Genomic DNA, 27024 nt, shown 5'->3' on the forward strand with positions numbered 1-27024 from the left:
CCATAAGAGCCCTCAGATAAGTGTAGTGCAGGATCAGTGTAAGCAGTGCCGTGGGATTACAGAGGAGCACTGCATCCTGCCTAACTGCAGTGGCCCTCCTGGAGGAAGCGAGGTGCCGTGTATCAAGTGTGGATTGGAATTCGCGGGAAGGGATGGGGTGGGGAAGAACTGTCAGGGAGAGCAAATAGTATTTGTATAAGAGTAAGCGTGGACCGCACAGCACACATTTTGAGAAACCTCAGGTAGCTCTGAATGACTGGAACATAGAATTCCTGTTGGGAGAACGAGGTGGGTCAGGCTGGGAAAGTCAGTTGGGATGAGATCAGGGGTTGTAAATCATTAAGCGAACAGTGGAAGAGGTTTGAATCAAGGAAGTGAATTATGTCAGCACTTCGGGGCAAGTACTTTAGGCATATTACTCAGATAACCTGAGGCTCAACCCCAGGGTCTCCCCCATAGACTACTCTATGCTTCAGTGTAGTTTATAAAAATGTAATACAACCAAGTAATAGCAGCAGTAAAGATCCAGTATTGTAACAAAACAAGAAACACCTCCAAGCTCATGGCAGGATGCCAATTTAAGGAAAAGTCAGGCTACCTATATAAAAATGGTTAGTATCCTAGAAAAGTTACTACTTTGCTATTGCAATTATTCCATACCTGTCAAATTAGTAACAGGCTCTGGGGTTGCGATAGAGCCTGGAGTATACAGGAAAGGGAAGGGACAGTGACATGAGCCGTGAATATATCTGTGCTTGGAGATATAGAGTAATTGTAAGGTTCTCCTCCACCCGACTATGTCAAATTCCACTTGAATCTTACTGAGCATTTCCGGGCTGAGCTTAGAAGATGAGAATTTACAGTTCAGTTGCCCAAAGAGTTTTCTCCCCGTCAAAAATGTGACAAAGAATATGTTTGCCAGGTGGTAACAAGACCAGGGAGTTTTCCCTGTTCCACTGTGATATATTTGGATCAAATTTTCTTTATGAAATGGAAAAACAAGTACAATAATAACATTCGAGATAGTAATGTTATAAATCACTGGCTGTCAAATTCAGTTTCTCAGAGCAACAGAATCAACATCACCTAGAACCTTTATAAAAATGAAAATTCTCCAGTTACACTATAGACTGCTTGAATCAGAAACTCTGAGTGGGACCCAACAGTCTCTGTTCTAACAGGGTCTCTGGGTGATTCTGAGACACACTGAAATTTTGAGAACTGTTGTTAAAAATAATGCTAAATGCTAAAATGAGCATTCTTTACATATCTCTTTTTTATACACAACTTTGCTTGCTTCTGTAGAATAAATTCCTAGAGGAGAATTGCTAGGTTCAATAGTTACAGCTTATAGTGGTTTTAAAATATGCCTACAAATTTTTTGATGCTCTTCATACTCACAGGTGGGGTCTAGGTCCACTTTTCTTGAATCTGGGTGGGCTTATGACTCCTCAGTTAATAGGGCAAACTGATGCTGACTAACTTGGAGGCTAAGTCATAAAGAGCCCACTTTTCCACTGAACTGTACATGGTTTTCTTTATAAGCATTCTATGTATACAAGGATCTTAAGCAATTAGTCTTATATATGTGTCTCATACATGTTTCCTCATCTATCATTTGTCTTTTAAATGCATATATGGGAAACGTTTATTTGTTTATAACTTCCAAGTTTTAAAAAGGTTTGATGCTAGAAAATCAGCATTTTCCTTTATAGATTTGGGTTTCTTGTAAATTTAGGATAGTATATTTCTCTCCAAGATGGTAAAACTCTTCACTAGAAGCAGTTGGAACTCAATTGGGCAATAAATAAGAGACTAGCTAAGGACAGTTCTGGAAAGCCTCCCGCATCGCTGAGTCCAGACCAGCTCAGTCCTCCCCTAACAGACTCATGCTGTCTGCTCTCCCGCCAGCACATATCCTGATGCCTCCTGCCTCAGGATCACAAAGTGAGTGCCCTGGGGTCTGTATGCCAGGCAGGAAGAAGACTTGGGGCTTTCTGTATCAGGAAACCAAAGCTTCCCCCCTAGCCCCAAAACTCATGTCTTAATGGCCACAAATGCGTCACATGCCATCTCTACCTACCAGGCACTGTGGGGAAGTGAGTATTTGATTTTGTCATGTGGCCTTTATGAATAAAGTTGGAAGAAGTTGGAAGGGGATTTTGGAATAGCAGCAGTATCAGTCATTCCTGTACCTGTGTGCTTACACACTGTATGTTTAAAACTTCAGTACCTCTGGAATATATTTATTATTATATATGGTAAAGAGTGAGCTGAGAAGTCTCAGGTTATTTTTTTCCAAAAAGATGTCATTTTATCTCAACGTCATGTATTGTTTCCTTACTGATTTGAAGTGCCACTATTGTTTATTATAGGCCCAGAAACCATATTGATTGGGTCCATTTCTAGATGCTCTCTTCTCTCTTCTTGATAAGTCTCTCTACTACTGATCCCAGCCTTGTGCTATATAAATTATTAACGTTTTCTTATACATTTTTATATGTAATATCTAATTTTTCTGTCTTGTCTAGTTTTTCTTTGTTGTTCTCACATGTTTATACATCTGAATAAATATCAGAATCACTTTGTCAAATTCTATAAACACATTGCAATCCTGCCGAATGCTAATTTTATATTAGGGAGAATTTAATCTTTATGCTATAATGTCTTGTCTTGCTTTTGTAGAAGTAATATCTCTTTCATAAGATTTCCTAATGGTGTATTGTGTTTCTATAGGAGAGCTATTGATTTTTAATTTTATAACCTGTTACCTTACTGCCTGTGTGATAGTTTCTATTAGTTGCTTGATATCATATAGCCTGCAGGTAATATTTTATCTTTCCTAATATTCCATCTACCTATACTTCCTCATTGCATTGGTAAATCTACAGAAGAATGTTAAATGTTAAATGGCATTACTGGGAATTTTGATTTGTGCATTAATGAAGATGTTTCTAATGTTTCACTGTTCTATCTTACGTTGGCTTTTCATTCAGGATGTATATCTTCTCAAAAAAATCTCTTATTAAAATCCTTTCAGTATCTATTGAGATAATTATTTGGTTTTTCTCCTTGATTTTACTAATAGCCATATAGTACAGACGGATGTACAGAAGGTTTACATTTTTATATTGTTAAATCCATCAGTCGTTTCCTGCATGCGTTTCCTTTGATCTGTGCTTAGGCCGGCTTGTCAAAACTGAGATTCATCTCTATTGTTTTCTACTCCTCTTCATAATCTCATTTTTTAGTATTGATGTCGGTACAAGCTAGAATTTATTTTGGAGTTAGATATGGGTCATTTTCCCCCCATTGTCAAAGGATTATTAATTAAATAATCTATCTCTTCCCTACTAAAATGAGTAGGAGGGCTTTTGTTTGTTTGTTTGTTTGTTTTGTTTTGTTTTGCTTCTTTATGTTAAGGAAGAATAGGATATCTCCCTCAAATACTCCTGATCTTTTTTGGCCTGGTCACTCAGTTTGCTGCATCATGAGAAAGGTTAGTGGTCTGCACCTTACCCTGAGGGAAAAATAATACTGCATAAAAATGGGTCGTCTTGTAGCTAGAAAATGGTAGCCTCTCTCTCTTCAATCTATACAGATTACTCTAAAATCCTTGGAATTTTTAAAAAGAATTCTGGATTGCTCTATGTTAGTTTTACATATCTTGATATTCACCAGCATGTACTAAAGACTCAGAATTTCTGATGAGCCGATATTTCCTTTGCGTGTGTTCCTCGCTGGGCAACATGGGAAGCTCAATGTGTTACAAGGGTTGGTGAGCACACCTGGCAGGTCAGGCTAAATGATGGGAAGTTGCCACCCCATTACCCATGCTCACCACCCAAAGCCAGCTACCATTTGGAGTGCAGGGGCAGTGAGAACCTGTCGGCATGCAAACTGTGACCTGTGAATCCCGCAGGGCAATTCCTATTAATGACGATCAGATGTGTCCTTGGATTGCCTGAAATAAACCAATGACTAAATACCAAATGCCTTCTCTCCTTCACATTTGTATGTGTGCATCTTCCCCTACGTAATTGTCATCTTGCAGGTAGCACTTTCATCTTCTCTCCTGCTGACTTTAGTTAATCCCCAAACTTTTCTTTCTTGCCTGCCTTCCTGGCCATCTGACGCCATAGGGAAAAGAACGCTTGTATGTAGCAGCCCCTGAGTCTTTCCTAAGATTTTAGATATCTGTCTTGTTCTATATCTATGTATCTATTTTGGTGTGTGTGTGTCTGTCTGTCTATATCTATCTATCTGTGTCTATCTATCTATCATCTATCTATCTACCTATCTGTCAATCATCTATGACAGCCATTTCTGATAATGTAAGAAATATATATTCAGATGTCAACTATAATTGAAAAATTGAAAAATATATATATTTTCATAGTAGAGAATTTAAAAATACAGAACCATGTGAAAAAATAAACACTACACTTAGTAATATTACCTAGAGATAACTACTGAAACATGTTGGTATATTTCCTTCCAGTTTTCTATGTGTATACGAGTATGACATACAAAGTACATATTGAGAACTAAATTTTTTTCACATCTTTCACGGTTTTCTTTACCACTTCTCTTTGCCTTTTTGTCTAGAAGTCTCCCATGGAAAAAAGTATCCAATGATTCCAAGAATTTAGTGTATGGAGTGATCTATTTAACTGAAATGTACTTTTTCCAAATAACTATTGGTATAAAACCTTTATCCATTTATGCCCTTTGCCAAATTTCCTGTTGGTTTGTTATAATTTTTATTGATTTATAATAGCTCTTTATATACCTAAATAAGATTCATATGTCCATAATGTTCTTGCCTATTTTACATATTCCCAGGGTTTTTTCAAAGTTTACCATAATCCTGCTAATTTTGCTTTAAATTAACTCTGTTTTACATTTATACGTATTAAAATATGTCTGATTTTTCCTCTGCGGCTTTTGTGTGTTAAGACTTTTTTAGGAGGCATTTCCATACTTCATGGTTAGGATGATATTATCTTGAATTTTCTTTCAATTACTTTATAATGTTTGTAATATTTAGCCCTGGTTTGTTGTGTACAGTACAGTATAGCATTTTTACTTTTTTCCCCAAAATTGTTTCAACATCATTTATTATATAATTATTCACCATTGATTTGAAATACTACCTGTCTCATATATTAAATGCTTTAATATGTAAGATTATATTTCTGGATTCTCTATTATGTTCCATAAATTTGTCTATCTCTGTTTGCTTAAACACCAGACTGCTTTGTTTATTGTAGCATTATAGTATATTCTGGAATCTAATAGAGCAATATTCTCTTCCTTTTCTACATTTTTTAAAATTTATTTTTCAATTGCAGTTGACATACAGTATTGTATTAATTTCAAGTATACGGCATAGTGATTAGACATTTAACTACCTTACAAAGTGATAAGCATAGTACCATCTGACACCACACATAGTTATTACAATATTATTAACTATATTCTCTATGCTGTACTTTACGTCCCTGTTATGGTTTTTATAACTGGTGATTTGTACCTCTTAATCCCTTCATATTTTTCACCCATCTCTCCAACCCACCTCCCATCTGGCAACCATCAACATGTTCTCTGTAGTTATGAGTTTGTTTCTGTTTTGTTTGTTCATTGATTTTGTTTTTCAGATTCCACATGTAAGTGAAATCATAAGGCATTTGTCTTTCTCTGACTTATTTCGCTTAGCCTATGGATGGGCCCCTAGGTCCATCCATATTGTCACAAATAGCAAGATTTCATTCTTTTTATGGCTGAGAAACATTCCATTGTATATACGTACCACATCTTTATCTATTCCTCTATTGATGGGCACTTAAGTTGCTTCCATATCATGGCTATTGTCAATAGTGCTGCAGTGAACATAGAGATGCACATATCTTTCAAATTAGTATTTTGGATTTCTTTGCCTAAATACCCAGACATGGAATATGGTCATTCTATTTTTAATTTTTTGAGGAACCTCCATACTGTTTTCCATAGTGGCTGCACCAATTTACAATCCCACAACCAGTGCACGAGGGTTCCCTTTTCTTCACATCCTTGCCAACACTTGTTTTTTGTTTTATTGATGATAGCTATTCTGACAGGTATGAGGAGATATCTCATTGCGCTTTTAATTTGCATTTCCCTAATGATTAGTGATGTTGAACATCTTTTTATATGTCTATTGGCCATCTGTATGTCCTCTTTGTAGAAATGTCTGTTCAGGCCCTCTGCCCATTTTTTAATTGTATTTTTTTTTTGGTTTTTTGATGTTGAGTTGTATAAGCTCTTTATAAATTTTGGATTAGCCCCTTATCGGATGTATCACTGGCGAATATCATCTCCCATTCAGCAGGTTGTCTTTTTGTTTTATTGATGGTTTCCTTTGTTGTGCAAAAACTTTTTAGTTTAATGTAGTCCCATTTGTTTATTTTTTCTTTCGTTTCTCTTGCCATAAGAGACATATCCAAAAAATATATTACAAGAGTGATGTCAAAGAGTTTACTGCCTATGTTTTCTTCTAGGAGTTTCATGGTTTCAGGTGTTATTTAAGCCTTTAATCCATTTGAGTTTATTCTTGTATATAGTGTAAGAAAGTGATCCAGTTTCATTTTTTTGCATGTAGCTGTCCAGTTTTCCCAACACCATTTATTGAAGAGACTGTCTTTACCCCACTGTGTATTCTTGCCTCCTTTGTCAAAGATTAATTGACCATATAGGCATGGGTTTATTCCTGGGCTCTCTATTCTGTCCCATTGATCTGTGTGTCTGTTTTTATGCCAGTATCATGCAGTTTTGATTACTATAGACTCGTAGTATTCCTTTTCTACATTTCCTCAGCTATTTGTACCTTTACTTTCACAGATGAACTATGAAATCAGTTTAACATTTTTTAAGAATCCAATAAGAATGTATAGCCTATTTTGGGGACGATGGATCCATTTTCAATATTGAATGTTTCCATTCATTCACTTATACTGTTTTTTATTTATTTATTCATTTATTTAAGTTTTATTTCCTGATAAGGTAAGATTTTTCTCAGTGTTCTCATTTTCCAAATGTTTTTTGATGTTCTTACCTTTTTTTCATTCCACATGAAATTTAGAAATATTTTGTTAAGCTCCACTAATGCCGTTGGGAATTATTAAAATTGCCTCAAATTTCTTAATGAACGTGGGAAGCATTAACATCTTTATAATAATTGATTTCCTCCAGGAATGAGGCACACTTCTTCATTTAGACAAAATGTCTTTATTGACCTTCAGTAAAGCAGCTAGCTATCTTCATATGTATTTTACACAGTTCTTATTAATTTCTTTTCTTGATATTTTATATTTTTTGCTCTTGCCAAATTTTCTAGCTGATCATGGTGGATATATAAGAAAGCCATTAGACAGAAAGAGGGATGGATGGATAGATGTTTACTTGTTTATTTTACAGCCAGTTCATTGAATGCTCGTTAATTCCAGTCAGTTTTGCATTTTGTTCTTTAGGGTTTGCTGAGTAGACAGTTACATTGTTTTTGAATTTTCACTTTTTCTTTCTAATAATTACCTCTTTTCTGTGTCTTACAATAGCCATAACTTTCTGGACACCTTTTAAAACTTTTAAGCAATAATCATGGCATCTTTATCTTATTGTTTATTTTAATGGAAATTCCTTTAGCTTTCCATCATTAAGCATTGGATGAAATATTGGCTTAAGGTATTTTTAATATTTTTAGGGGTAGGTGTTATATTTTATCATATATGTTCTTATATGAATCCCTTTATTTTATCTTCTTCCTTCATCTTGGCCTATTCTCTTATCATGGGTTTCTATACTTTTCTTAACCTTTTGAGAGTATGAAGCAAATTTTATCCTTTTCTTCAGTTTCTTACATTAGATTAACTTCAGTGGAATTATCTTCTTTTCAATCTGCTGGATGCTTTTTTATTTTTATTTTTATTTTTTTTGGTTTTATAATTTTTCTTCCTCAGGCCTCGTTAGGCTCTTCTTCTTCCTCTTCTTCTTCTTCTTCTTCTTCTTCTTCTTCTTCTTCTTCTTCTTCTTCTTCTTCTTCTTCTTCTTCATATCTGGGGTTTAACAACAGACAGTGTGGGTGATTTGCTCTTGGCTCATACTGCACATGCCTAGGGAACCTGACAGTCTCAGCAGAGATGCTGAGCAACACTTATATCTAAGTGTCAGGTTAAGAGTAGCACACAGCATAAGCCAAAAGACTTAATACTCACACAAATAATTTCCATGATATACCTTTGTTCTTATATAAAAGGCTCAAATACCTACCCAGTAGAAAGTCAGATGTCACAAAACCTTACCCTTGCATGATTGTAAAGTCAAGTCTGTTCAGATCTACATCTGACTGACGAGCAGAGCACCCAGCTTTGCTTCCCTCATGTGGATGGCCATCTAGGATGGCTTCATCCTTGCGAGGTGTCATCTTCTATCCTTCCTGTCCCTCATTCTGACACTTGCATTGATGGAGAACAAGAAACACTCTAAAGGCTAGATTGCCCAGTGCCCGTTCCCGGCTCTGTCAGTCTCTCCGCCCTGCCAACAATGTCTTGCTTGTCAGAACCACAGCTCTTTGATACAGTGCCCGAGCTCCTGCCTTGCGTTTTCCTGATGTCATTTGACAGAAGCATAATGAAAAGAACTTCAGAGAGAAATGAAAAGTGCAACCTTGCATTCTGTCTTTGAAATTTCATAAAACAGCAAAACCTCAAAAAATTTAGGATGCCGATATCAATATTTTATTTTGCCCGGAAGAATTTTTTTAAGTTGCCCATCAGTTTGCTTATTCATTCATCCACTCAACATTCAGCAAATATATAGTGAGTGCATGTGATGTGCTGGGGCCTGGAAGTCTGACAGTGAGTAACAGCTGGCACCTGCCCACCCAGAGCTCACCTCGTCATTGGGAAGGCAAGCATCAACCCCAACATTACACAAATAAGTATGAAACTACAATTAAGCACATTACATAAGGGGGATGTAAGATAACAGAAGACGGGGCAGTAACAGTTACACTGAAGGAACAGTGATTCAGAAGTCGTCTCTCTTATTTTACATTATACAAGAAAAATTTTAACACCAGTACTAAAGGGCTTAATCCAAGAAGAAAGGGCATCCCTTTAAATTGAATAAAATTTGCCATTTTGAAAAGCATGTTCGTATTCTTCACATTTTGCTTACATTTGGATATGGAGCTTGCCAACCCAGTTTGGGGCTTATTGTTGCAACTGCACAGGTGTGTAGAGTTGCCACATAGCGTCTTATTCAGTAGATAACCAGGCATCTGATTTTCTGTTTTAAAACAAAACACAAGTGAAAAACCAGAAATACTTTTACATGAGGGGCGGCAGACTGGCCTGGAAAGTAGTGTGTGGGCAGAGCAGGCTCTGCAGATGAGCACAGCAGCTGAGAGGAGGGAATGAATATACTCCTGAAATATATAGGAATATACTGTGGGTCTGTAGAGTGGGGAATATAACTTCTACTGTCTTTACCCCTCAGGTATGGATTTGTTCTTTGCTATTTGCTGGGATTCCACATACAATTTCTTTATGAATTGAAGAGTTTTTTTGTTTTGTTTTGTTTTGTTTGGGGTTTGTTTGTTTGTTTGTTTGTTTTTGAAAAAGAACTAAAACTCCCCAACGTACAATACTACCTCTTGCAAAAAATTTGTACTGACCAGTATTTATAAGTAAAAGGTCATGGGGAAAATTGCATTGCGTGTTACTGAAAAAGAAAATATGAAAATGTATTGAATGTGTATATGTTGAAGCTGCTGTTGGATCTCATAAAAATAATTGAAATTAAAAGGCTGTTAGATGGCAGAAAGATGCAGGAAGAGATAAAGATGATAACTGAGGAATATTTTCTGTTAAACCTCCATTCCTATGAGGATTCTCTAAGTAAAATTCAGATCTTATCATTCTTGAAAAGTACTGAGCCTTTTGAGGATAAATGCAAGCACAAGTTGTGGATAGAAGATTCTGAAGTAAATATGTGGGAGGATTACTTCTATCTGAGAATAAACTATATCAAGTGGAAAAAAATACAGAGTGACAGTAGCAATTCAAATTTCCATTACGAGAGGAAATGGACTGAGTCCTGTTAGTGATATACAAATAAATATGTACTTACGATGGGATCTTATCTAAAAGAAATTGAAATGTACTACAAAGCACAATGAAAAGTGGGTTATTGCAAATGAGTCATAACACCTGTGTAGGGGGGAAAAAGGAATAGGAAATTCTATGGTATGGATTCCAAAAGCAAGTTCCTGACATCCAAATGTTAGAGCTGTAGGAAATACATAGATGGTGATTTCAGGGTTGGCTTTTTATTTGTGAGAATTTACTTTTAGAAAAGAGCACAGCTGTCTGAGACATTTTTAACTATATTTTCTTAGCCGACTTTTCTTTCCAATCCACTGCTGGGAACTAAATTAAGCCAATTTGGTCATTTGCAATTGTCAGGAACTATTTGGCAGGGGCTATATTTCAGTGACCTTCAATACTCAGAGGTAGATGACATCTGTTCGGGTGGGGGCGGGGAGCTTTTCTCCCCAAAACTCCCAACTCAAAGAAAGGAAGTCTCAGACTGAACTTTGTTACACATAAATTCTATGTGTAGCACATAACTTAAAATAAGTCTTAAAATCTTAAAACCTGCTCTGTAAGTTTGTTGCAATCCTAGCTTTGTCCTTTGAGGAGCCTGACTTACCCTTATTGGAAGGGTCCTTTGGGGCAGATGGCAATATACTCCTGGTAGGATTCAGCTGATCTTATTGGAATCACATAAAAAGGCAGTCGTTCCATACGCTGTCTACCATAGGACTGATCAAAATCCAAAGTCTAAATACCCAAAGGTATAACTACTGGGGTACCTCAATATCTAAATTTCCTATTTTGTTCATACAATAGTGGAGATACAATATTTTTATTTCCCTCAGATATATTGAACACTACTCATTTTATCAGTGAAAAAAATCATATCTAATATCCATGATGCTAACTAACCAACCATTTATGTTGATGAGAGAAGTTAGATAAGAGCTCAGGTAGTTGACTTTGTATTGTGGGCTTCCACTAGAGTATGTAAAATGCTAGTTAAATATCTCTAGGCTGTGTAGTCTCTACTGGTGTACTTCAGATATTAGCCAATGGCCGCCAAGGTGTAAAATGAGTATCCAAATGCATATCATATTAGACTGAAGTATTTCAAAGGTAAATGATATAGGACGAGATAGCTTTATGGGTAAATGCAACCAAGTATTTAAAGAAGAATTAATACCAGTCCTTCTCAGACTCTTCCAAAAAATAGAAGAGGCTGGAACACTCATTTTACAAGGCAGTATTACCCTGATAACCAAAGCCAGACAAGGACACCACAAGAAAATTACAGGTCAGTTTTCCTGATACATAAATGTAAAAGTCTTCAACAAAATATTAGCAAACTGAACTCAACAGCACATTAAAAGGCTCATACAGTAGGATTAAGTGAGATTTATTTCAGGGATGCAAAGATGGTTCAGTATCCACAAATCAATCAATATGATATACCACATTAACAAAATGAAAGATAAAAACCATGTGATCAACTCCATAGATGTAGAAAAAGCATTTGACAAAATTCAACATCCATTTATGATAAAACTCTTAACAGTGGTATAAAGGGAGCATACCAACATAACAGAGGCCATATGTGACAAGCTCACAGCTAACATCATACTCATTGGTGAAAAGCTGGAAGCTTTTCCTCTAAGATCAGGAACAAGACAAGGATGTCTATTCTCTCCACTTTTATTAAACATAGCACTGGAAGTTCCAGCCAAAATAACTAGGAAAAGAAAAGAAAGACGAGAGAAGAAAGAAAGAGCATCCAAATTGGGAAGAAGTAAAACTATCTGTTTGCAGATGGTATGATCTTGTGTATGGGAAACTATAAAGATTCCACACACAAAATAAAAACCGGTTAGAAGTAATAAATGAATTCAGTAGTGTTGCTGGATACAAAATCCATGCACAAAATAACTGTTGCTTTTCTATAAACTAATAACAAACTATCAGAGAAATTAAGAAAACAATCTCATTTACTATATCATCAAAAAGAATAAAATACTTAGGAATAAATTTAAAGAGGTGAGAGACTATACACTGAAAACTGTAAGACAGTGATGAAAGAAATTGAAGACCAAAAAAATAAAGATATTCCATGTTCATGGATTGGAAGAATTAATATTGTTAAAAATTCCATACTACCTGAAATGATCTACAGATTCGATGAAGTTCTACCAAAATTCTAATGGCATTTTTCACAGAAATTAGGAAATAATTCTAAAATTTATATGGAACCACAAAAGATCATGAATAGCAAAAGCAATCTTGAAAAAGATGAACAAGCTAGAAGCATCATACATCTTGATTTCAAACTACATTATAAAACTGTAGTAATCAAAACAGTATGGCATCGGCATAAAAAACAGGCACATAGATTAACAGAATAGAAAGCCCAGAAATAAATCTATGCATATGTGATCAATTAATTTTTTACAAAGGAGCCAAAAGTATACAATAGGGGATGGATAATGTCCTCAATAAATGGTGTTGGGAAAATTGGACAGCCATGTGCAAAAGAGTGAAACTGGACCTATATTATACACCATAATAAAAATCTTCTCAAATGGATTAAAGACTTGAATACAAGATTAGAAACCATAAAATTCCTAGAAGAAAACATAGAGGGTAAGCTCCTTGACAGGGGGAGGGAGTTTGGGCAATGGTTTTTTTTAAGATTTGACACAAAAAGCAAAGGCAACAACAGCAAAAATAAGCAAGTGGGACTATTTCAAACTAAAAATTTTATGCTTATGAAAGGAAACCATCAACAAGATAAAAAAGACAACCAACCTATGGAATGGGAGAAAATATTTTCAAACCACAGATCCAATAAGGAGTTAATATACAAAATTTACAGGGAACTCATATAGCTCAATAGCAGAAAGCAAATAATCCAATTGAAAAATAGGCAAAGAACCTAAATACACATTTTTTCCGATGAAAACATACAATTGGTAACTGCTACATGAAAAGGTTCTCAACATCAGTAATCATCAGGGAAATGCAAATCAAAACTACAATGAGATATCACCTCCCACCTTTTAGAATGGCTGTTATCAAAATCACAAGAAATAACAAATGCTGGTGAAGATGTGGAGAAAAGGGAACCCTGTATACTGTTGGTGAGAATATACACTAGTGTAGGCACTATTGAAAACAGAATGCAGGTTCCCCAGGAACTTAAAAATTGTAACACTATATGATCCAGAAATTCCACTTCTGGTTATATATTGAAAGGAAACAAAACCATTATCTCAAAGAGATATCTACACTCCCATACTCATAGCAGCATTATCCATGGTGGGCAAGGCATGAAAATAACCTAAGCATCCATCCATACAATAGAATATTATTCAGCCTTAAAAAAGGGAGTCCTGTGATGTGCGACAACATGGATGAACATTGAGGGCTTTGGGCTAAATGAAATCAGCCAGACAGAGAGAAATACTACATAGTACCACTTATATGTGCAATCTAAAAAGTAAAAAAGTTGAACTCATAGAAACAGAGAGTAGAAAAGTAGTTGCCAGGGGGTGGGAGGTGGGGGAAATAGGGAAAGATTGGTAAAAAAGTTATAAATTTTCAAATATAAGATGAATAATGCCTGAGAACCTAATCTATAATATGGTGACTATAGTTGATAACACTGTTTTGTATAATTAAAATTTGCTAAGAGAGTAGGACTGAAATGTTCTCACACACAAAAAAGGTAAATATGTGGGGTGATGGATGAGTCAATTGACTCGATTGGGGGAGTTCTTTCCCAGTGTCTATGTGTATAAAATCATCACATTATGCACTTTAAACATCTTACAATATTATGTCAATTATACCTCAATAAAGCTGAAAAAAGTAAATTAGAAATAACGTAACACCCTTTTTTCAATCATTTATTTGTATTATTATTTTTTATAAATTCTTTGCCATGTTAGTCTCTCATGAGATTAAGGGAAATATAATAGGAAAATTATCCAGGATGATTCCCACCCCACCCCCATCCTCTCCTCCCCCCCCCCCACACACATACACAATAATGTTCTTGAGGCAACAACTTGAGCTTACACTGGGTTATCTATAAAGTTGTGGAGACTGTTTCAGAAAAGAACAGAACAACCAACACTTTCCAGAGATTAACATGGGCTCTCGAAAAAAATCTCACGTAAGACTACTACCAAGGAAACTGGGTGGCAGGAGAAATTCTGTGCTAGATTTCTAGCAAAACTAGAACTGAGCAGTAAATTGGGTGAATAATGGCATTCCTCAAGGCTAGTGTGATACTGTCCCCTTTAGGAAGTATACTAATGAACAGCTATACTTCTGTAAGTTAGTTCCCAGGGTCTACTTTAGATGATAGAATTCAGGTGATTAATGATTATCTAACTTATTTTACATTCCCTACTTTTTTTTTTTTTATTTCACTCTGCATGTAGATAGAAACTTAGATTCTATGAGAATTTCACCACCAACAAAAGTGATGAAAATGTAAATGTTTTCTTTAAGTATTCCCATAGGAACTTTAAAACTAGTATTAGGTTGTAGCCATGAAGGTAAGAATCACCCGGAGGACTGGTTGAAAACACAGGTTGCCAAGCTCCATCCAGAGTTTCTGATTCCTTAGGTGTGGAGTGGGCCCAAGAATTTGTATTTCTAAGCAGCTCCTAACACTCCTTTGAGTACTGGTCTCCTGCCACCCACCCTCGATGTGAAATTTAGGTGGCATTGTGAGGATCCTTATTTAAGCCATAATAAATAACAGGGAAAAAATGTCTTCAACTGTCAAATTGTAGAAAAGAAGAATAATTCTTTAAATGAGCGTTCTACATTCTCTTTCAATAAATCCTCAAAGCATGTCATTAAAGTAACTCAGAGAAAGTTTTTTATTTTTCCTGAAACTAAACACACATGGTTCAGATGCTTTGTTTTCTAATACATTCTTAAGACCTGACAGTATGCCAATAACAAGTGTAGAAATGCAGTAAGTGTAGAAGTAATGGAAATATTTAGAATCTCAAGTAAAGGATGCTTCTTTTTCTTTGCCCTTGCTACAATTAGGTATAAATTAAATTTTCTAAAATTGTCACAAATGAGAGATAAGTGGGTGTGGAAAACCGTATTTTAGCACAGAAAGGAGAAACATTTAAGTATAGGGAGAAAAATAAGGCTGGTAGGAAAAATCTAAAAACTGAGATATCTGTGAAAATTATGCACTGTAACTGAGGCTTGTTAACTTTGCATATGTAATATTATAGCAATTGGTTTGTAACTAGACTCCTTTTTTTAATAAATTTTATTGGGGAATATTGGGGGACAGTGTGTTTCTCCAGGGCCCATCAGCTCGAAGTCATTGCTCTTCAATCTAGTTGTGGAACGTGCAGCTCCCTGGCCCATGTGGGAATTGAACCAGCAACCCCGCTGTTCAGAGCTCGCGCTCTAACCAACTGAGCCATCCGTTGACTGAATAAACAATCAGTCAGCTTATGCATTGTTAAAAAACATTTTAGATCTTAGCATGTATCTCGAGTTGTTGAAGAGCCATAGTACATAAAATAAACATAGTATATAAAATAAACACCTGTTAAATGAGATTTTATATAGCTTCATGTATCCTGGTGATTTTATGTGAATTGTTTTAAATGCTACAGAAAAAAAAAAATCCTTTGAAAAAGAGTATGGAAACATATTTAGATTTAAATTAACTCTCAAATCATTAAATACCTATATAAATAAAACCTTAGATTTAAAGCAGAAACACACATTTCTTATCAGGAGCTCATATAAACTGAATTTTTTACTCCTTTAAAAATGTGAAGAACTCAAGTGAATGTATTTTATTTTAAATGGAACAAAGTTAACATTTAATATGCTAAAACACATTTTAAAAAACAAACAAACAAATACAAAAAATACCGAAAACGTGTATTACGCAGTTTTATTGAGCCTGATGAATTACAGAATGGAAAGATATAAAAGAAGAAAGTATTGGCATTATTTTGCCATGATGATTTGGTTTTGATTTTGATTTTTTATTGTGATAATGTTACTTGTGTAATATAAAAGAACACATTTCTCATACTTAATGATAATCCTCAAAAATGTTTAAAAAGGAAAGGGAAAAATTTTAAGGAAAGTGCAGAGCAATGTTTTTGTGTGTTTGATGGGGCAGCCACTCGGGGCAAGTTTATACTTTGATTAGCAAGGAGGTTCATGTTACTTTCCACTCTGTAGTGCTTTAGGACAGTTTAATGTCACGGTTGGCTGCATGCCTTTCTTCCATTGTCTAGGATTGCAATATAATGCTTTGCTCACTCATCACCCTCCTGTTTCTGCCCTGCCCCCATGTCTCCACAGATCATTTTGTGTTTCTCTCCAGTTGGTCACACGCTGAGAGTTAGAGCTCGGAAGTTCCCAGCCATAGTTAACTGCACGGCTATTGACTGGTTTCATGCGTGGCCACAAGACGCTCTGGTCTCAGTCAGCAGGAGGTTCATTGAGGAAACCAAGGGAATTGAGGTATGTGTCGTGTCAGCCTCAGAATCTCTCTCTCTCATTCTCACTCTCACCAAAAGTCCTCAATAAATAATTTCCAGATTACACCTTTCAGAAAGTTGTCCTTGTTTGTTGAAGATAAGGTCTTCTTTTTTCGTTTACATCCTATGGACTGTGACTGATCTCTTTGCACCATGAGGTGTGTGTGCATACACACACACACACACACACACACACACACACACACACACACACACTCTTCCAGCATGTGAGAATGTTCTGACTCATGCACTGACTCACCAGAAGACCAGGATCATTACTTCCTTAAACCATAATAGGGCTTACTGAATATAAACCCTTTAGATCCACAACTAAAGACCCAACAGAAAAAAGTAGCCACCCATAGCCAAGCATTGCTTGATTTTCACAAAGGAAGGCAATTAGTTGTGATTTTTCTCATTACAGTACTGACAGGTGAAAAATCAGCCCCCCTACATTTAGCAATCCCTAAGTCAAATCATGAATCAGTTCTTTGTTTTATGGGTTTATGCTTTATTAGGTTATGTTTGTCATTTCGTCATGATAACATTTACACCGCTATGACATTTTAAAATGGTTACATGAAACCACAGAAAACTTCAAGCATTCAGATTTACAGGGAAAAAAGGAATGAAAACATGAAAGTATCATTTAGACTTCCTAGAAATAAAGTTTTATCTGTATGTAGTACCTTTGTGATTACATAGTTTGGAAGGGTGGTGACTGCGAACATTTCCCAGGAAAGTTTGACTTCTGATCCCACTGAGAGATAAGGGGGAAAGGTACCTAGAATACACTGGACATTAAAACTGATTCTCAGAGCCAAAAATATGATTGGAGGTATGTAAGGAATGATGTCTGCTTCCAGTTGAAACTTTATAGTAAACAGGGACAAGCCCCTGTTGCCTCTCTTACTCCTAAAGGTATAACTGCTGCTTTTCCAAAGCAATCATTTAATATTTTGTTGAATCTTTTATCTTTTGGTGGCCTGATGGTTAGAAATCTGAGTATATTTACAAATTTAATGTCAACAATTATTTGTATTAAATGTAAATACAAATAATCATTTGTGCGCATCTAGCTTTATTGCTTATTTCTTATTTTTATATATTATATATAGCTTTATTATATATGATTTATTGTCTTTTCCTAAGAAGTCTATTAATCTATTTAGTGCTGGATTGCCAGGGAAGAACTGTGTATGTGATAAAGGTTATGACTTTTAAATCCCTCCTCTTTCCTTCTTTTCTTTATACTCACACTTAAAACATTTCTATAAATAAATGGGGGGGATGATCTCTTTTATTTCACTGTCTTTTCCATCTACAGAAAGTTCTTTCTCTTGCTGGTGTCTATACTCACCCCTAATGTTGAACACACTTACCTAGACCTTTAAAACCACAACAACTGGGTTTCTGGATAAAGAGTGAATAGTGTTAGTGCATGGTTCTGTTTTTTTAAGTGATTTTCACTTTTTCCCACTGATCAGCGGGCAATGCATAAGCACTTATACTTAGGGAAACACATGTCAATTTGTTCTCATGAACAGATGAGTAGGGTGGTGGACACTCACGGGAGTGATTATAATAATTTCTGCCTGAAACACTGCTTTCACCACTGTGTGTCTTCCTGAAGAATCAAAGGAAGCCCATTTAATGGGGACGAACACTACCATTAGGTAAAAGGCTGCCAGCCATATTTTATACTTTAAAATCTGGAAAACCATTAACTATGATAAAGGTCACAATTATTAACACCAATTTCTTAGGCTATCACTAAGTTCACTCACTGCGTTACTGGAGTTAGGTAGGGCATAATTTTATCTTTTAATAATTACAAGAAGGGTTCAAAATACTGATTTATTAGAAAGAGAGAGTCAGCATGTATCTTTTAGCAGCAAAATTCGGTTTTATCCTGTCCGTGTTATAAGGGCGGTTTGGTAAGGAAGAGAAAAGCACCAGTCACGTTCTTTCTCTTTTTTATTTTTATTATTAGTTTCAGGTGTACAAAACAGTGTAATAGACATTTCATCTCCCACAAAGTGATAAACCCCCTCCCTCAATCTATTACTTGTCTGACATGGTATATAGCTGTAACAATTCCATTGACACTATTCCCTATGCTCTACTCCATATCCTGTTATATATATTAAATTATAGTTGACATTCAATATTATTCAGCTTCAGCGTCAGGTGTACAGTGCAGTGGTCAGGCATCTACACCATCCTTGAAGTGGTCCCTTCGTTTCTTCATGTTAATTTCTCGAATGGGAGGAAACAAGAGCTCTAGGCCTGGTTTGAGCTGGTGTTTGGCACAGTGCTTTTGTAAGATGCTTGCCTTTGCTGCTTGGGCACGGGCTTTCTCCTGGGAACTTAAGGTGCCGCTTTGAAAACACTTACTACTGAAGGAGCTTCGATACGCCAGTGACCATTGACATCTGCTGGATGAGGCAGGACTTGCATCATATTAAGACCAGAGGGCTCCTGGCAGGTGCTGTGCTCTATCTGGTGGTATCATGACGCCTCCTATAGGACGCTGAGTGCCACAGAGGAATTTAAAAAGTGCTACCATTTCTGTGGAGCTGAATTATGCCTGCAAACCAATTCGCCAGATGATTTCATTTCAGTGCAGGGCGCTTATTTAACTTTCCCACCTTCCTAATTTGTTGCCCAGGAGCAATAATTATAATTCAGAGTGCAGCACGTCCATGTTCTTCTAAAAATGTGTGGTGCCTTTTCTGTAGAGGTCAAAAATAGCTTTGAAGTTTTTTTTGAATGAGCACTAATTTGATCACTTTCTTAGTTTAAATTTCCATTATTAAGACTGAAAGTTATCAGCATAATTTGGGCACTTCTTAATTATTGACCTCGGTTGCTGAGCGTAAGGTACTTATCCAAGGTGACCCCCTTCGGCCCCAGAGAAAGGATTCATTAAAGGCAAGCAGTTCTGTGTGTGTGTTGACATATAATTTTTCAATCAGTACACACACAGCATCCAGGGGTGTGGGCTGACTGTGTCTAAGTAAATGTTTGTGCTACTTTTCTGTTACCTGATATTCAACTAAATGACGGCTGACAGAATTACCAAAATAGTGTGACACTTCAGTACCATTGGGTATTTATTTGAAGACTTTCTGTCAGTACAACACTCCCCTTCCCAGGAGATTTGGAAATGCAGATGGGAGGATGTGGTGAAAGGAGCAAGAGAAGGAAAGGCCTTTGGGTATCCTTGGGAATGAGGTTACACATGATCATTGGGAGGAAACCTTCCTGAGAAGTGCATGGGTCCCAGTTGGGAATATTCAAGAAAAAAGGCGGGAGAAACAGTTGTTAGAAGACAAGCCACATTATAGCTTTTCAAGTCAAAATGAATAAAATACACAGTTGAAAGCAGGGCCTGTTGAAGGGAGAAATTACTGAATGAAAATGATAAGATGAGCTCTCTGGCTAAGGAGTGAAATTTGCGTTGGAAGGGGTAGCATAAAGATCTGAGCAAGATGGAGGAACTCAGCTTTTTCAGGCATGTCAGCCAACTGGCAAGTTAAAATTCTCTGTCCTTTTGATGTGATGGAACTTACCGTATTTTGCCATGTATAATGTGCACTTTGGGCCCAAATTTGTGAGGGACACATGAGGATGTGCATTGTACATGGGTAGTACTAATTCTGTTTCCCTGAATGTTTGGGCCAAAAATGTGGGTGTGCATTATACACAGGAGCACATTACATATGGCAAAATATGGTAAAAATTATTACACAAGCTCAATATCACTGGCTTTTTCAGTGCGGTGACTTAATTCCTCATGCCTCCACCTCTGCAATCCAGAACTTGTTGCAGAGTTTGGTAATGTATGAAGGGCATGTTTTACTACCATTTTCCAAACCAACTGTGACAAATGTTCACTCAAAGAGGAAAGTTATTTTACTACTATATTGAAAGACTGATTTCTTCAGAAGTCTCTTGAGTTCCTTTTAACATGTTAGGCCAAGCACGGAGAGTAGTAAACAACATTTTGTTAATATAAGTACATGTAGGCAGTATTTCCATTGATGATTTTTAGCACGGTTTTTTTTTTTCTTTGAAATATAAATGAGGACAACTCAGTGTGAATTTACAAAGTAGAAAAATAATGTCATGCAATAGAAATTCTGTGAATTTGGGGAGAATAGCGTCTTTCTGAGGAATACTAAAGTCATTTGAAAGGATGAAAACAAAAACAAATGCAACCAAATTTATCTTGAATCTGCCTGAATCTCACACTGGCTTAAGCTCATATTCAAATAGGTGAGAAAAGACCGAGGGGGCTGTTGATACCCTTCCCCATTCTTCAGCCCTCCTCATTTACACATGCACATTAACATATTGTTCATCATACATTTCTTGCTCCTGTGCATGTTAATCAAATTTAGAATAAAATTGGGAAAACAGTGGAAACCTGCTTCCCAGAGTTTTTGCTGTTATGTAAACTTTAGGAATCCCCTCTATCTCAGTAGTAGGGTCCACTTTTCATAGCTGCCCAGAAACCTGGACATGCTGTTAGCCAAAAGTTTAGCTAAATCAGAGACATCAGTATCTCCCAGTTGTAGTTCGGTGGCTTTGCTCTAGTGCTGGCCTCAGCGGAACCGGCTACACCATCTCCTGCCTGGTCCGCTTGCTATAAAAAGAGTAGCTGGGTTCCATTTTACCTGCTCACAGCCTCAGTCCTCAGTTGCTTCTTTGTTTTAATGTTCTCTCAGAAAACCATTGAAGCTACCTCTTTCAATGACTGGAAACTCACCTGGAAAATTGCTGGCTTTTGCTGGATTTGATCTTGCCATTGACCCAGACTTAGTCTCTCAAGTTAAAGGCAAATAATTAAAAGCATGAGCAAACTAACAACAAAATGCATTCACCAAACAAAGTAACAAACAAAAACAAAACAAAATATCAGCCTATGACTTAGAAAACTGTTTGGTGCTGCCTTATCACCTGTGGCTCCTCTGTCTGGTGGTGGTAATCTTGCTGGCACCAACAGAGGTACCACCTGCCCTGCATTTGCATTGCTTACCACCTCTAATCACCAGCCTTCTAAGGAGGAGCCACTGGTTGCCAGGTGGCACAGGTGAGGGGATGGAGGCCATAACACAAAACTCAGCAGGTAACAGGCCCATTGGCACTTGGACACCAGATCCTGCTCTCAACTATTGTACAGGTGTTGACTATTCTGAAAGAGGAATACAAGGAAAGGAAGAAAAGAAACAGTAAAGAGGAATGACAAATTTAAGCTTTGATTTTGTTAGCAGGAGGAAGGACAGGGAATGTACTGGAAGTCTCACTCAGGTCCTAGGATTTAAACCCTGTGTCCCTGGCTGCCTCCAGAATCTTTTTCTGGGAGTTAACGGCACTGTGAAGTGCTTAGGAGAGGTGCTCAAATGCGGTACTGCTCGTGTGAGGCATTATTAAATTTCCTTTAATAAACCAACCTGACAACCTCACGTATCTAATTAATATAACCTCTTCTTTTACCAGCCCCCAAAGGGGCTAAAAAGTACAAATGATAGATTTTAAAACTCAGCAGTTTGGAATTATTAAAACTTAACATGGATACTAACTATGTACAGTTTTTTGTATGTCAATTGTATTTCAATAGAGCTGTAAAAAATTAACATAGGAATAATTTCTGAGAAAAAACTTGCAATATGGACTGTAGGTACATGACATTGTATGTTACAAAATTACCCCAAGTTAAACTTTAAAAAAAAGAAAATAGTTTTCCTTTCATCTCCCCCCTTCTACTTTGCCCCTCCCACAACCCCTCCCTTAGACTCAATACTCTTGAAGCCCAGATTTAAAAGTACAGTCATCTTTGCTGGTCGTGGGCAGGTGTACAATCCTATATAACAGGATATTTGATTCAGTTCTGGTCTCCCAGTATTGGTCTTCAGTCGATTTTTCCTGCCTGTCATTTTTAACAACAGGGACATCCTAGGCCTTTGCTTTAGTTGTCAGGTGGCTGGGTACTTGGAGTGGCAGCAAGTGACACGATCCGAGAACTGTCACACCAAGTAGTAGAGATTTGTTTGCGCTATTGTGTTTGCAGTGAACCAACCGAGGGAGTAGAAGTTAAACACGTTTTCCTAATGTGAGGAAAAAGCAATGCCATCTTTGCCTTTGATTATGTGTTGTGTACAGCATTGTTTTCCAAAGCACCTTAGAGGAGAAATCTTGGGTTTCTAATCATTCGATAGCGGCACTTTGCTTATTTTTATTTTTGCCTTCCCCGTGATTGGCTGTTCAGTGACTACGGAATGGGATCAACTGGTTTTCATTAAGGGGCCAAATGCAGCAGGAATGATGTTCTTAGCTCTCATGTCTGAAAGTGAAAAATACAGCGTTACTCTGCCAACTCTGCAGCAACCTCAGCAGCCATCTCCTCCCTGCCGCCCCCCCCAAAGAAAACTGGAGATGAATGAATGGCAGAATAAATAATTTATGCTAATGAAATTACTGCAATTAGTAGTTCTACAATGACCCTTTTAAAAGCCACAGCTGTTAATGTCAGGAAGTGCTGTCACTAGTGACCTTATCATAAGAGAAAGTGACAAATTGAGAATGCAGGGAAGACCAGTCATCAAAGAGGTCTGTTCTGGAACGATTAGAGTTTTCTGAAAAACAGTGTGAATTGCAACCAGCTGCTCCGTGGCTCTGTGAGTCTCCCATGCTGTGCCATTTTGTTAAGCCCGGTAACAATAGTTATTTTGCCCCATTGAGACAAGTTGTCTGGGGCCACTTCCAGCTCGACCGGAAACCACTTCTTCCATCGCGGATTTACAAATGAAACTGTTGTTAAAGAGAGCTTTTCAGGGCAGCCCAGGAGCCTCCTCATAAGGATCATGGTTGGGCCGAGGCCAGGGTTTGTTGTTGTTGGTTGTTTTTTATTTTCCCCCCTTCCTGTCAGGACATTGCATCAGGCTGAGGAAGTATTTATCTGTATTGTGCACATTTTTGGTTCATATTAAAACAGCAGGAGTGAATGTCTGCCCATGTTTATATTTCAGTCAGGCTCTTTTAAATGTAAAATCCAGGAGGGAATATGATTTATATGGAGTTTATATAATTTCCTTATAAATTGATATTTCTGAGTCTACTATTGGGTAACATACATATGTCACGGATCTACTAGGGATGAAGAAGGTTCAGGATGTATAGTCTAGATTTAACTTTTGCTTTAAAAACTTGTCAGTTTCGAGTGAAATGGATTTTGAATATGCAGAACAATCCAATATGTACATATTTTAAACGCACTTGGGAATTTTCACGCTGTGGAAAAGCTAAGTATGTCGGTGGTGCTCAGGAGCAGTTGTTTTTCGCCAGCAAGCTTTGGTCTGTCTCTCCTCGCACCCCTGATTCTAATATTAACGGTGCAGGTTTGAAGCGTTTAACTGCATCACCAGCCACTTGTGCACAATTTTCCCAAAGAAGTCTGAGCGTTATTGACAACACTTTGGTAAATTATGTGTGACTTTCCTAAGACTTGGTGTAGCTCATTTAATTCATATTAATTGATTTTTAGGCTTCCCTTGATTAATTGAACCTGGTTCATCTTGTACAGAATGCAATAAATAATCATTAAAATGAGGGAGATGTGACTCCACAAATTAAAAAGTTAACTACCTCAGAAGTCATAGAGGACAAAAAGGAAAGAATGTATAGTGGGGGGGGGGGGTATGGTTCTCCAGTAAATCTTCAAAGGAGAGTTATTGGTTGTTTTTTCTCCCACTTCACCCCCCCATCTACCCACAGTAAAAATAGAAATGATCATATTTTTCTCCCACTGACTTTTATACCTTACCATCCAGTTTGTTTTCACATGGGTTCTTATAAACTGTGTATTTCTCAGTTTTCAGCTTTTTTTTTTCAGTGACTGCAGAGTTAGTTGTTGGTTTACTTTGCCTACAGTTTAGTTTGAAAGTAACACCAAAAATACTTCACTGAGTATGGTGTCTCAATTTTTCCATTCCCTCTTTCACACTTGATAGACAAAAATCAAGTTGTGAAAAGCAATGCTTGTATTACGTGTATATGTTGGTTTTGGGGTTTAGTGTATGGAACACGTGAAAATCCTTTGGCCACTTGGCAAGAAAGGGTTAGCAAAGCTGAATGTGTTTTTGTCATCGCTAATCCTGTGGGTATCTCCCTTAAAAGACTAAGTTTTCATAGATTCTACTGTAATTTATTCTGCTTTTAGAGAAAAAGAAATACTGTATAATTTTGTGGATTTTTCTTCTTTTTTTCAAATTGCATTTGTGTTTTCAATGTGAGAGAATTTCACATGAATTGCAATATTTGTGTCTTCAGCCACGGGACAAAGATTCCATTAGCCTTTTCATGGCATATGTTCATACCAGCGTAAATGAAATGAGTACCAGGTATTACCAAAATGAGAGAAGATACAACTATACCACCCCAAAGAGTTTTCTAGAACAAATTTCACTGTTTAAGAACCTGTTGAACAACAAGCAAAAAGAGGTATCCCAGAAGAAGGAACACTTGGTGAATGGCATCCAGAAGCTGAAAACCACAGCCTCTCAGGTATGACCAGGGTGCGTTATAACTGAGTGAAATCTATGCTCTTAATTTTTTTTTTTTTTTTGAAGCATCATTTCAACCCATTTACATAAGGTGCCTAATGCTAAAACGTTACAATTTAAGGTCACAAAGAACACACGATTTCTGTTTTCCTAAGCCTAGAAAGGGATCAGCCAATTCCTCTGTCACAGCTGGTTTGGAGAGAGACCTGCTGGCCTGACTCATTATCGAGCAGTGTAGAGATGTTGAAGGGAACCGACACAGTTGATTCCTCAATCTTGTCTCCGACCGCTTCAGTGTTCTGAGCTTATTGTCACTGAGGATGGAACTATGATCCATTTTGGTCTTGGATTCTCAACCCCCAGTGAGGACATCATTTCCTAGTTGAAGAAGTGACGACGAGGTTGTTGTGATTGGGGTTCCCAAGTCTAGCAGTTTTTTCCTACCTTGGCGTCTGGTCTCCATCTTTTGGCCACCATCTCTCTTAGATAAAAGTGTCCAGTGTTTGTTGTCACGTCCCACGCGACGAGAGTTGTGGGGAGCGAGGAGGGCAGTGCAGGGTTAAGAAAAGACAGTAGTCAATAATAGATTATAAACAGGGCCAAGGGACCCCCAGTCTCAAGGACTGGATGCTCCGAATTGGGCCTATGCATTAGCTTTTGTTAGGTGGGGAAGTAAAGGAGATAAAGCTGTCAATCTCAAGATCTGTGAATCCCACACATAATAGGAAACTGATTCAAGCCCATCACACTTGCCTGCAGGCAGCTGAACCCTAAGTCTCAGGATGTCTGTACTTCTCCAAGGGATAAAACGTGTATGTATATGAATAGATGGAGAGCACATCATTGAATCGCTTCCCTTGCAGGTTTTGGGAAGGAATAATGCAGCCAGAGGCAGAGGCTTTCCTTAGCCTGAGGAAGGTGGGGGGCTGTGCCCACCTCTACGAACCCTGTGGGTTCTCCAGTTGGTCCCCACTCGACTGTGCCTGGCTTGAGTTGTTCCCCCCTCCCCGTGGGGAATCTTACTCGTCATTGGCTGACCAGCCATCTTTCTGGGACCAAACAGGGAGACATAAGGTGCAAACACAAAGGCGAAGCAAAGTCCCTGAAAGGATCCATCTCACAGACTCTCCAGTCTCTTTGGGGGCAGGTACAAGGAGACAGACGAGTAGGCTGCTGCATGACCACAGTTTGTTGCCTTCTTCCTTGGTCATAAGGCCCCCTACTGCATTGAAGGACAGTTCCTCTAACCTCCAGGAGTAAATCAGGAGAGAATTCGCGTCGGTCTGTACATCTATCATCTAATTTGGTTGTTAAACACCAAACAGGTTTATGAAGTAGGTGTTGCTGCTATACTTTTGTATATGAGGCTTAAAGAGTGTAAGATCACAGACCCAGTGAGGTAGGGGTTAGAGCCCAAATCTGTATTGCTCAAAAGCTCATGGATTGTTCATGATCCCATGATGCCTCTCTGTGTCTGGTCAAAAGAAATTACAATGAGAGAATATGGAGACTTTGGAGAATGGCTCCACCTTTCTCTGGGCCACCCGGGCCCTAGAACTGGAGGAAAAATACTTTGTCACTAGGGGTGACCTCAAGTCCAAAAATTCCAGTGGGCTCCTTCAGAGTATTGTCATCAGGTCATACTCTGTCACTTTGCAAGAGATTGGGCTAGTTTTTCCTCCCACAGCATGACTGGACCATCTGCACCTAGGCTTGAAATAAGCCACAACCTGGTTGGGGACACACATGTTGGTACCTTTCACTCTGAAGGGCACTCAACCATGT

At 37.5% G+C, this 27024-nt stretch overlaps 1 protein-coding gene across 3 annotated transcripts in view; it reads left to right on the plus strand.

The window, feature by feature from the left end:
* DNAH11 (dynein axonemal heavy chain 11) overlaps window positions 1-27024 on the plus strand; it is a 291367-nt gene that overhangs the window by 157570 nt on the left and 106773 nt on the right. For all 3 annotated transcript variants that reach the window (XM_074340834.1, XM_074340835.1, XM_074340836.1), the window contains 2 exons: window positions 16494-16655; window positions 25007-25240. In XM_074340834.1, coding sequence (XP_074196935.1) covers window positions 16494-16655; window positions 25007-25240 — 396 coding nt within the window. The remainder of the gene's footprint in view (window positions 1-16493; window positions 16656-25006; window positions 25241-27024) is intronic.

Source organism: Rhinolophus sinicus, linkage group LG09 (assembly GCF_036562045.2).
Source record: "Rhinolophus sinicus isolate RSC01 linkage group LG09, ASM3656204v1, whole genome shotgun sequence".
Lineage (NCBI taxonomy): Eukaryota > Metazoa > Chordata > Mammalia > Chiroptera > Rhinolophidae > Rhinolophus > Rhinolophus sinicus.